Here is a 12,877-nt window from a genome sequence, read left to right on the forward strand (position 1 = left end):
AGGATCAAACCTATACTGTTATTTCGTACAGATGCTTGTGCTGGTTGCTGTGGTGAGAGACTCTTCAGGCTCTCAAGGGCGCTATCATAGCTTGCCTGCTTTTCTCTCCATTAGACAAAACCTTTCCTAACCTCTGCTCTGAACCTTCCTTGCTATAGTTTCAGCTCCTTCCTGCTTGTTTTCTCCTCCACAGGCATGTGGAACACATTATCTCTTTGCAGCTCTTATGTTTTTTGAGGGATGCTCAGTCCCTTTCAACCTCTTTAGTCCTAATAGTACTTATTGGGCTTTTTTCTCCTTGTAAATTGCTTTTCTGGGACCTCTGATCACTGTATTTTGCTCACATCTTAGAAGAGGGACAAGGAAGTTCAGCCTGAAAGTGTGGTAGCATCATAGAATCATTAAGGTTGGAAGAGACCTCTAGGATCATCAAGTCCAACCATCAACCCAACACCACTATGACTCCTAAACCATTCCCTGAAGTGCCACGTCTACATGTTTTTTGAACACTTCCAGGGATGGTGACTCCACCACCTCTCTGGGCAGCCTCTTCCAATGCCTGACCACTCTTTCAGTGAAAAAACTTTTCCTAATTTCTAATCTAAACCTACCCTGATGCAGCTTGAGGCAAAACCAGGACAATCTTCCACTGGAGAACTTCCATTATAAAAATGCCTGTCTCTTTGTTTTACTTACTAGAGCTTTCCGGGTTTTCTTTTATTTCAGGTGGTTCTTCCTACTTTTATTTTAGAGAAGCGATCATTGTTGGAGATGTATGCAGACTTCATGTCCCATCCAGATCTCTTCATTGCAATCACAAATGGCACTACACCTGAGGAGAGGATGATCCGCTTTGTTGAGTATTATCTCACTTCATTTCATGAAGGTCGCAAAGGAGCTATTGCAAAGAAACCATACAATCCAATCATTGGGGAGACATTTCACTGCTCCTGGAGGATGCCGAAGAGCGAAGTAGCCACCGATGATGGCAGTAACTTCTCTGCTCACTCCCCCTCAGAGCAAGGAACTCTGTCTAAAAATCTGGAAGGCCAAACAGAGCTGGACTACTATACAGTAAAATTTGTAGCTGAGCAAGTGTCCCACCATCCTCCTGTCTCAGGGTTTTACGCTGAATGTGTAGAGAGAAAGATGTGTGTCAATGCCCATGTCTGGACAAAAAGTAAATTCTTAGGAATGTCAATAGGAGTGACAATGGTTGGTGAGGGTAAGTGTAACTTCTGTCCTTTATTCATTTTGGAAAGTTGTTAAAATATTAGTTTGAGAGGCAATTTGATGTTGTATGCCTCTGGCAGAAATACAGATGAATACTGCTCAGTAGTTTTCATTTAAAGACTTCAAAAAAAAAAAAAAATTTGCTTGCAGACATGTCAGCTGCTGTTGTGGGTTTTCAGATTTTTTTTAAGTACTTTTGTTTTTCCTCTAATCTCTGTGATCTGTAAACCTGAATATACAGTCATTCAGTGATTTCTTATTTTACAAAGTACAGAATATGCTACAAGTCCTTGTTATAAGCAGCGAGTTTTTGTATGGGGTGGGGGGGAAACTAGATAGGTTTATGCTTTGCCAAAAATCAGGATTACACTTGGAAATAAAATTTCAACTTTTAAACCAAGGGGCAGTTACTTAATTGGAAAATTTGTAAATGTTAGTTTACAAGCATCGGACAAACTAAATTGCACCAGACATTTATTAGACAGAAGTGTTGTTCAATTTGCATATATTGCAGTCATGTATCTTACTATGCAAGTTTTGATTTTTACCTACAGAAATTGGATCCTTTAGGGACAGAGAAGGGTAACTGCCCTTAGACTGTAATTTCCCTTTAGTACTAGTATTTACTGTAAGAGATGAGACAGCATCTCCTGTTCTGTGTCCCCTGGGTAAATTGCCCAGTAACTGGGGATTCCAGGCATATACATGTGCACTGCATCAGTGATAGGGGAGTGAGTGTGGCAGGGGATGTGGAAGGCACATCTCGATGCTTTGGTTATACTAGGTAATTTCTGATGTTAATATCTCCTCTAGCATGTTTCTCAAATCATGTCATAACTTTTCAGAATGTCTCATGTTTTTCATATGTCCATCAGACTCACGGTGATAAAATGTTACAGAGGCATGGGTCAATGTAAGCAGCAGTCAGCTGTCATGCTATGTTCTTGTAACAGCAAGAGGTAGATCTTTGGTTTGTTGTGGTTTTTTTTTTTTTTTTTAAATATGAATAAAACAAATCCACACATCTTAAAACCCAAAGAAAATTCTAGGGTTTTATGAGATTCTTGACATTTATTGCAAAAGCTACTGTCAGGGAAGGGTTGGGTTTGTCTTGGCAGAGAGGTGCACTAGGGAGGATTCTCTCTGCTACATGCCTTCAGATAGACAAGGATGTATTATAGGGAGGGAAAATGGAACAGGAGTATTAGCTTTCCTTGGGATCTGCAATTCAGGGAGTGCATTTGTTATTTCCTTTTGGCAGCATAAGTCTTATGTTGCCATGCTCCAGAATTATCAGTAAGAGAGTGACCAGCCCTCTTACATACTACTGAAAAGTATGTTGCACAGTGCAATGTTTATAGAGCAATATTATTAGGATAAATGTCTCTTCCCAAAAGAAACATAAATGCTTGTTACTCAGGTTAGTAATTTCAAGAAAATGTTTACATCTAGAATCTGTAATAAATTTTTATTTCATTGTTGTTTTTTGGGGGTGGTTTTTGTGTATGTGTGTGAGGGGTTATGACGAAAAGTAGTCAGATATATTATTGGTTATCTGTTTCAATAAATTGCTTGGTCTTTTCTAAAGTGTTGCTGATTTAGGAGTTCTCGTATTTCTTCATACAGGTCTGTTAAGTCTGTTGGAACATGGGGAAGAATATACGTTCTCTCTGCCCTGTGCTTACGCTCGGTCAATTTTAACAGTTCCCTGGGTAGAACTGGGAGGAAAAGTCAACATTAACTGTGCAAAGACTGGGTATTCTGCAAGTATTAACTTTCATACCAAGCCCTTCTACGGTGGCAAATTGCATCGGTGAGAAAGCATTTTTTTCTATTTTTCCATGCAATCCACACTCTAGAACTGTAGTACCTGTGTAACTCCCCTGTTCTCTCTGCTGAGTAACACTCATTTGATAGGCTGAGAAAATATAGTTTTTCCTGTTCATAAACACTTCGTTCTGGTTTCAGCTGGGATAGTTAATTTTCTTCCTAGTAGCTGGTATAGTGCTGTGTCTTGGATTTAATGTGAGAAAAATGTTGGTAACACACTGATGTTTTAACTGTTGCTAAGTAGCTCTTACACTAAGTCAAGGACTTTTCAGCTTCCCATGCTCTGCCAGGTGCACAGGAAGCTGGGAGGGAAGGGAGCACAGCCAGGACAGCTGACCCAAAGCGGACAAAGGGATATTCCATACCATATGCTGTCATGCTCAGTATATAAACTGGGGGGAGTTGGCTGGGGGATGACAATAGCTAGTCAAGGATGGGCTGAGCATTGGTGGGTGGGTGGTGCACAACTGCACTGTGCATCAGCTATTTTGTATATTTTATCATTATTATTATTTCCCTTTCTTTTTTGTCCTATTAAATGGTCCTTATCTCAACCCACAAATTTTTTTTTTTTTTCCTACTCTCCCCCATCCCACTGGGGTGAGGGGGTGAGCGAATGGCTGTGTGGTGTTTAGCTGCCTGCTGGGTTAAACCACAACACACTTGAAGGTATTACTATGCTCTTAAACAATATCATATCTAAACAACTGCATCTCATGTGATCCTTGAGGAAAAATTGGGTTGCCTTTAAAGTCAGTAAGGAAAATTCCACGTTTGTCTGGTGCTGTGTTCAAACCACAGGGAAAACAGAGCTCCTGGCTTTTATTACTGGCTTCCACAAATTCTCTTATTGTTGACAGGAGTTGGTTAATTTCTCCTGTTTTTTTATTTGCTCCTTGAGTGAAATGAGGTTGATCTTGCTGTCTTAAAGGGTTGCATGTTGTTTGCAACATCCGTTGTAGTTGTACTGTGGGGAACCTTAGTAGATAGTCTGTTACTTATTGGTCTTAGGATTTCTGTGTAAGAAACATAAGACTATCAAGTTTAAGCACCTTGAAAGCCTCTAGGTAAAAATACCTTTTTTTTTTTAAGACAAAAACAGTAATTGTTGTAGCGGTAATTATCCATGTGTATGTGCGGTTAAAAACTAGCAGGTAAAAGAAAGAAGATCCAGGGAAAGTTTGCTTAGGGTTACTTTTAGCAGATTCTAGGAAGCGTCTGCACACTTTATTGCAAAAGCTTTTAGAACTCATTAACATTGATGCTTTTAGAGACTGTATGGTAAGACTGCTGCAGATTAGCTTTGTGCTAATATACAGACGATTAATTAAGGAAGGAGCAAATTCAGTAGTAGTCATACAAAGAATGTCTGGTTTCAAAGCATTTTGCTTTCAGGCATTTACTGGACTGTTCTTGTTTAAACCTTTCTTAGATTAAATATGTGAGATAATGAAATATATAACAGAACATCAGGCCTTCTTAAATGTGGGTTGGTCTCACAGAGTGCAGAAAATCAGCGGTCTTCTCTAAGTCACTTTTCTTGAAACAGTAGGGTAAGGCTATATTTATTTCAGAATCACAGGTTGGAAGGAACCTCAGGGATCATCTAGTCCAACCTTTCTAGGAAGAGCACAGTCTAGACAAGATGGCCCAGCACCCTGTCCAGACGACTCTTGGAGGTGTCCAACGTGGCCGAGTCAACCACTTCCCTGGGGAGATTATTCCAATGGTGACTGTCCTCACTGTGAAAAATTTCCCTCTGGTGTCCAGTCAGAATCTCCCCAAGAGCAACTTGTGTCCATTCCCCCTTGTCTTCTCCATGGGACTCCTTGTAAAAAGGGAGTCTCCATCTTCTTTGTAGCTGCCCCTTAAGTACTGGTACATGGTGGTGCGATCCCCTCTGAGCCTCCTTTTCTCAAGGCTTTTGTTTAAAGGAAAACAAAAAAACACCCTTTGAAAACCTCCATCTCGAAGTGCTTTGCCCCATAAATTCCCATATATGCTTTGAATTTAATTTGCAACCATAGTTCTCCTGTCCCAATGGCATCTGGAGAACCGAAGCTCACATGTAGCTCTGTTTCACTTGACAGAATTTTAAAGTGATGCATCGTTTGGGATTTTTGTTTCCATTGTGAGGTGGAAGATAGATTGTAAGCACTAACTCTTGTTGCACCATAAAAAATAAGCGTTAGGATGCAATTTTACTTCAATGATTTAATTTTGGAAACTGTTTTATTGTTTGTCCTTCTGAAATTAGTCACAGATGTAGAGCCTTTTTAAAGACATATCTGTTCAAGGTACTGTAACTATTGAAAATTTGACATGGTGATGATTGGACATTGCCAAAAGAGTGTCTGGATGGGAAGCAGCAGTGTTGTCATGGTTACGCAGAGCGCAAGTGAGTTGCTATGGCAATCTTATAGATTTTCTTTTATCTTTTTTGGTAGAGTGACCCTTGTTGTTAGACCTCAGCTAGATATTGGTTCCTTGGTCCTGTACCTTTTTAGCTTGACAAAACAGAGGATGATGATAACAGCTAGGCATATATCAATCATGTCAAGCTTACAAATAAACACTAGCAGATGTTTATTGCTAATATTAGTTCAGGCAGCTATTACGATCTGCAATGCTGGGAATGGTTGTCTGTCACAGGCAATGCAACTTGAAGAAATATAGGTTGCAACAGTTTAATGTAGCAGCTTGATACTGCACCTTAGTAGTGAGTGATAAACTTTGTTTACTTGAGACAGTAATTTTGTGATTAATATTAAAATACTGGATGTCAGTATTGTGTGATAACCACACAACACTTGGAAAAATTAAGCTTTTAAACTTGAAGGTGTAACTGCAAAGTCCGAACAGGCTCGTCTCCGGCATCCTGTGGATTCAGTCTGTTCAGAGGTCTCTTGGGAGGAGGATGGGGACTCCACCACGTGTAACAGCTTTGAGGTATGGAAGTCACAGGATGAAAAAGCAGCTCAAAATGAAGGCTGCTTGCTTGTTGCCTATTCTTCCAGTTGTTTTGGGAAACCGTTAGCACTTGTTAACTTCCATCAAAAAAAAGCTTAATAGTTTAATGTAAATGTGCTCCTGTTGCTCATATTGCTCCAACTGTGGATTGTCGTCTTGAATGATTCTTAAGTTTTTGTAATAGAAGACTGCACCTGAGCAGCACATATCTACCAGTCTGGGTTTTTTGGAAGGTATTTCTAATTAAGTTAAATTAGCTTTGAGCTGCTGTACCATGATGTGGCTCCTGCATGTGCAAGATGTGGCAGAAACCCTGGCTGCTGCTTGCACCTCCGAGCCAGCTGCAAGCTTTCACTGCTTGCCCTGGGGATTCCCCACAGGTCAGATTTGACTGGCATCTAGCGTGTTTGTGCTGGAAGGTCTGGCCCGTGATACTCATTTTGTTGCCGGAGAAATTAATTATCCTGTTTTGATGCAGGGCTTCAGGGACACACACACAGAGGTAGATGCAGACACAGCTGGAAGTGACCAGTGCATATGGAACAGGGGAACTTGGATGTGCGCGTCCTGCGCTCCCTTCTTGCTCTGAGCGTGGTGCCATGCAGCCAGCGTGGGCAAAGTGGGAGCACAGAAGAGGTGCTTTCTGCTCCTCCGTACGCAATTGTTCAAAGGAAATAACAGCAAACCAGTGGTGTCCTATTATTAGCCACACATAATGTAAGCGTGAAAAGAGATGTAACATGTACTCTGTGTGAATGCTGGATGGTGAACTGGAGAGTAGTGTGCTGTAGGCAGCTTGTGTACAGGTAATCGCAGTTTAATTGGAGCTTGAGATAGTGTCCTTTGACTCCTGCAGCATCTTACAAATGAGAATCTCTCAAATATTGTTTGCATAGTGTGCAGATCCGTTTGTTTCTTCTTTCTGGGAGAAAGCTTCTCTTTGAGAAGGATAATTTGTTTGCCTGGCTATGCTCAGTAAGCTTCCATTCCTTAACTCAGGATGAAGCGAGTGTTGGGAGGTCCTTGGACAGGTCTTGATGTTGAGACGGAAAATAGGCATCAGTGTGTGTAATTATGGTAATGCTTGAGCATTTGTGCAACTGAATGAAATGTTGCATATTAGAAAGACATTTTTAGTATCTTGTTATTGGCAGAGGTTTCTGTGGAAGGGATGGGAAGGAAAAGCGTTCTCCTGATTCCTAGTTTCCCACCTTACTTTCTGCCTTTGTGTGTCTGCTGCTTATGCGAGCAACATAAAAATGAGACGACGTGCATATGGAGAACACTGAGATGTAAAGATGTGAGATAAAGTGCCAGCAGGTAGTGAGATACATTCTTGGTAGAAAGCTTAATTTCTATTTTTGAAGTCAGAACTACACATCTGATGTGATGTTGCAAGTGGAAGTGATCAACTGCTTATTACACGTGAACCATCCTGTGTTAGTTTCTTTTTCATTTTCAGTTCCCTTAAACTGTTTGAAATAAGTTTAAGCCGAAGCCAAAAATGGAGTTTCCTGGGTAACATGAAGAGAACTAGAGCAGCGAGTAAAAGTAGTTTTGCTCTTTGAGCTTCTCTGTGCAAATGCAATCCAAGTAACTAACACTGTTCAAGACTGTGACAAGTTTGCAAACTCATTCTGAGTGAAGTTGAGTGATTATGCAAGGAACAGTCCTCAAGTGTCTTCAGCTACGGCCTTTTAAAAATAAAACTTGCTTTCCTAGAGTCACAGGTGAAGTGAAGCAGAACACAACGAATACAGTGGCGTGCAGAGTTCAAGGGGAGTGGAACAGCGTGCTTGAGTTCACCTACAGCAATGGGGAGACAAAATACGTGGACTTGACAAAGCTGTCTGTGACAAGAAAACGAGTCAGGCCCCTTGAGAAACAAGGACCATTTGAATCTAGGTAGAGTATGTGTTTACTGTTGTCTGACCCTTTTTGTCCTAAGCAGTCTGGTGAATGCCTTGGGAAAACCTACAAATGTATGTTATTTGTGGATAGTGCTTAGCAGCAGTGATCTTAATTTTTTATCTTTTAAAAACAAGTGCATAACAAAAATGCAAAAAACAAGTGCAGGCACATGGCTGTTTATCTTGTCTCTTTTATTCATGGACAGCGTTGATTATGAGTTCATAAAATGCCTGCTAGAACAGGATCTCCTTATTTGTTTGTTGTCTTTAACCATCAACTACACAGTAGGGCAGCTGCTGACAAGGGAGGTCACGGAATCACAGAATAGTAGGGGTTGGAAGGGATCTCTGGAGATCACCTTGTCCAACCCCCCTGCTTGAGCAGGCACACCCAGAGCAGGGGGCACAGGAACGCGTCCAGGCGGGTTTTGAATGTCTCCAGCGAAGGAGACTCCACAGCCTCCCTGGGCAGCCTGTGCCACTGCTCTGGCACCCAAAAGTTCATTAAGGTTGGAAAAAACACCTAGGATCATCAAGTCCAACCATCAGCCCAACACTACCATGACTCCTAAACCATGCCCTGAAGTGCCACATCTACATGTCTTTTAAATACCTCCAAGGATGGTGGCTCAACCACGTCCCTGGGCAGCCTGTTCCAATGCTTGACAACCTTTTCAGTGAATAAATGTTTCCTAATATCCAACCTAAACCTCCCCTGATGCAGCTTGAAGTTGTTTCCTCTCATTCTATTGCTTGTTACTGGGGAAAAGAGACCAACACCCACCTCACTACAGTCTCCTTTCAGGTAGTTGTAGAGAGCAATAAGGTCTTGTCTAAGCCTCCTCCAGACTAAACAACCCCAGTTCCCTCAGCCGCTCCCCACAAGACCTGCTCTCCAGACCCTTCACCAGCTTCATTGCCCTCTCTGGACACGCTCCAGCACCTCAATGTCCTACTTGTACTGAGGAGCCCAAAACTGAGCACTATATTCAAGGTGTGACCTCAACAGAGCCGAGTACAGGATCCTCACAAGAAACTGCTTGTTGAATAACCCTTCCGTAGCATCTTTAATGGGTGTACAAACAGACATTAGGTTGGCACAGCCAAAACCTCAGAGCCATTCCTGTCTGCTCCTAATTGCTAGAGTAGCTGTAAGACTCAGCTGTGAGCCCTTCCTCCTGCGCTGCACCATTGTGCTCTGACCTGGCTTGGTTTGCCACGTGTAAGTGGAGGGAGTGCTCCTGTTCTGAGAGACCTGCATGCGTCATCCTGTAGTTCGAGGTGGCAAGCGGAGAGAACTTTTGAAAACTGAAGTTACCAATTTATTTTGTAGGAAGCTGTGGCAGCATGTAACTGAGTCTCTGCGGGATGGAGACATCGATAAGGCTACAGAGCACAAGCGAGCTCTTGAAGAACGACAGCGGAATGAAGAGAGGCTTCGTGCTGAAACAGAAACCCCTTGGTGTACTAAATACTTCCTTAAAGAAGTAAGTTCCCAAGCAGTTAGCTGTTGATGGAGGCAGAGCAACAATGAAAGCAGGTGCATGTATGGGTCTGTGTCCTGTCAGAAAAGAGTATTTGGCCTTAGACCTTATAGTTTAGCTCCACAGGATCCACAGCAGTAAGGTGACATAAGCACTCCCAAACATTTATAGATGTGACTTTACCCTTCACTTCCCAAACACTTAGGTTTTGTGATTCACTTGCAACAAAATGTTTGCCTGTTTTGTGGTTCGATTTCTTTTACCAAGCACTTCCTCATGGCACATGATAAACAGCTTTACAGGTACATGCGCAATTAGGCTGTAACAGTAAATACTCAAAGAAAATAATCAGTAGTACTAATTTTGCTTATGTTGTGTGCATATGAACCCAAGATATTACTGTTAGCAAGAAGGAACATGAGTTATTCTCACGTTAGACCTTTTTGTGTTCTTGGACATTACGTTTTGGATGGAGCTTATTTGTTCGGTGCCTTAACCTGCATTTCAATAATGGTAGTAATAATAATATAGCAAGACTTTTAAGAAGGTGAACTGCAGACTGCTCAGGAAGACTGGGGGCTGCCAGCGTGATAACTGTGAAATAGGCTTTCCTTGCAATCTAGATGATGAGATCCTGCTTGTGTAGAGAGCTTTAGTGAGCCCTATGCAGGAGGGGAGGGCTCAACTAAAATTTATGTACTAGTAGTTTAGATTCTCCTTGTAAACTGTAGTAATGTAACCCACCCCCCCTTCATCTTCTCATACCTGTGGTCTAACAAGGACTTAAAACATAAGCTAAAAAGGTAGCGTTTTGGTTTGTTGGGTTCCCCGCCCCCTCCCTGCCACGGTTCTGTGTGTTCAAGTTCAGGACTCTGTTAGCTCTAATAAAGTTTTTTTTGTTCTCTAAAGCTACGTTAGTATTATTAGCTCAGCTTTAGATATTTGTATTTCTAGTATCTAGATACAGAAGAGGTTGAAATTCTGTTGCTAATCTGAGATATAGATCTACTCAGAAAACATTTACAGGTAATCCTGAGCTACCTGCATTTCTGGGTAAGCAGATGGGCTGTGGTAGAGTTTATAATCCTGGATAGCTGCACCTCTGCTGGCTTCTTGTTTGGCTTTTTGAAGTAATCTGGATCATGGACTTGAGAAGAGTGGCTTTCCGTCTGGGTTAATTACAAGTGCAGTTGATTCCCAGAGAGCACTGTGGCTCGGCAAGAGTCTGCACATGTTCTGAAGTAGTCTCAGAAGCCTGCAGCGCTGATCTCTGTGTCTTAATCTGTGGGAGTTAAAGGTATAAGTTATGTCCCTCTGATTTTCACAGCTATCAGTCTAGTAGTTGTGTGAAGGGAATTCTCCTGGGGCACTGTCTTTATTATAATAATATTTTCTCTTTAAATTACAGGGAGATGGCTGGGTTTATCATAAACCCCTCTGGAAAACAGTCTCTGCTGCACAAACTCAGCAAACGGACGCTAACTAGAAAAGCTGCTTTAAGATGAGTTTTCCGATTTTTCCCCTCCTTCTCCTCTCTCTCAAAACACAGTAATCATGCTGAGTGTCCCCTTTTTATGTAATTGTGAAAGTTTAAACAAGCATAAAGGAATAAATATACTAGGGCACTTTAAAGCTATTAAAAAATTTCGAAGTTGTAGAGACAGACTTGTCAGATACATTCAAGCAACTTGTTTTTTGTATGATCCAAGAGATTTTATCTGAATTGTGTAAGATTATTCTAACTAGATCTGATTGCAAAAGCTGCCTAAGAGAAGAGGCAACTGTTCGATTTTTGGAGTGACATGGGAACTTTTTGCAGAACTTGCGTCAAGCTCTTTAACTGAAACCTGCTCAGTACCCGTGTAGACAACAGCAACAAAAAACTGCTGCTTTTATGCCCAGTGATTAACCTTTTTGGTGAAAACTGGAGGGGTGTTTGAAAGATGTGCCTGAAATCAGTGTTAAGAAACAACTGGATCGTGATGACTTTTTTCTTCAGAGAGAACACGTGCATGCATCGGAGGAATATGGGATATATGTAGAGACTACTTTTCTTTTTTATGGATTTATAAAAGCAATTAGAATTGTAACCATGGAGAAATTTTTCCTCTGAAACGTTTTAATATACTTGAAGTAATTGACTTGAATTGGAAAGTAATTTGAACACTTTTCAACTCTTAATTTTATTAAATCTCTTTGAGTGACTTTGATTTTTTTTTTTTTTTGGTGTCATGTTATAATGTAACAAGGTTTGGCCCATTTTTTTTCCTCCTCCACCTTCCCTTCCCGAGGACTAAGGCTTTCAAAATGAACAGAAAACATACAATTTTGTATTTAAATTTCTCTGCCCATCTAATAATCTCAGAGGTGAAGTATCAGTGTTATGGACTGTCCTTTGGAACGTTTTTGGTTTTCTGCTGTGGTGTTATTCAGAACAAACCAGTGAAATGTGATCTGTGAATACATGGACTGTAGGTCCTGGTTTTTCATCCTACCATAAAAAAAAAGCGCTGATTATACTGAGGACTGGGTATTGATTTGAAACACAATCAGATATCAGGAAACTGTATTCAGGTACAAACATCCCTTTGTTTTTTTTATAACTATTTTATTGAAGTCTAAGAATTGCTGGCAATTAAGAATAGTACTTATTATGGCTTTCGTTATTGTTGTAACTACAAGCTACCTTAATTTTTCCAACAGTGGTGCCTTAATCTGTTTTTTCTTCTGATGTAGTCTTCCAATCAGTGTATATAACATTATCTGCCACTTCCCAGCCATGGCAATGGCTGCACCTGATCCAGCATCATGAGAACTCACAACTGTGTGATCTGGTAAGATGTTTTCCGTGGAGAAGATACAAGTGTAAGAATGCATCAGAAGGTTTAAATAACGATGTTAACTTTCAACACAAACTGTAAATTGTGCAAAAAAAAAAAAAAAAAGAGTTGGGTTTATGCACAACTATTTTGATCCTCTTGTACTTTTTCTTTTGCTGTGAAATGCACTGAGATCTCCATGTGAGTCATAGTCCATTTGTGAGAAGTGGGGGTCGGGATAATAAAACTATAAAATGATTAATTTGTTCTGTCTGCTTTCCTAGAGATCAGGTAGCCAGGAAGAGTAGGTTGTTATCTTTTATGCTGGAGATCTGTCTGTCTGGGCTTTCCTTGGCCCTTAAAGTGGGGTATTTTGGCACTGTGCGCTTGAGTAGTAACTTTATTCTCCAGCAGAAGAGTGTTTTAGGCCCTGCTGTCTTGTTTGTGATATTCTATACAACCATTCTGTTGTGTTAGTTTTGGATATCCATTGGGCATTTTCATGTTTAACCAGGAATAAAAATAAAAATTAAAACAGTGGGATTAGTTCCTCCTTGTCTCTGGGTCTGCGGCACATATGGGGTGCACTCCTTGGCCAGTTGCAGGATTTGGGGTAGTAATAATGGTGGCA

At 40.9% G+C, this 12,877-nt stretch overlaps 1 protein-coding gene across 4 annotated transcripts in view; it reads left to right on the plus strand.

Moving 5' to 3' along the window:
* Positions 1-12,504, plus strand: part of OSBPL11 (oxysterol binding protein like 11) — a 58,425-nt gene extending 45,921 nt beyond the window's left edge. For all 4 annotated transcript variants that reach the window (XM_075092970.1, XM_075092969.1, XM_075092972.1 and 1 more), the window contains 5 exons: positions 727-1,225; positions 2,860-3,046; positions 7,756-7,938; positions 9,277-9,430; positions 10,836-12,504. In XM_075092970.1, coding sequence (XP_074949071.1) covers positions 727-1,225; positions 2,860-3,046; positions 7,756-7,938; positions 9,277-9,430; positions 10,836-10,913 — 1,101 coding nt within the window. In that variant the 3' untranslated portion in view covers positions 10,914-12,504. The remainder of the gene's footprint in view (positions 1-726; positions 1,226-2,859; positions 3,047-7,755; positions 7,939-9,276; positions 9,431-10,835) is intronic.
* Positions 12,505-12,877: the final 373 nt, after the last annotated feature.

Source organism: Phalacrocorax aristotelis, chromosome 5 (assembly GCF_949628215.1).
Source record: "Phalacrocorax aristotelis chromosome 5, bGulAri2.1, whole genome shotgun sequence".
NCBI lineage: Eukaryota > Metazoa > Chordata > Aves > Suliformes > Phalacrocoracidae > Phalacrocorax > Phalacrocorax aristotelis.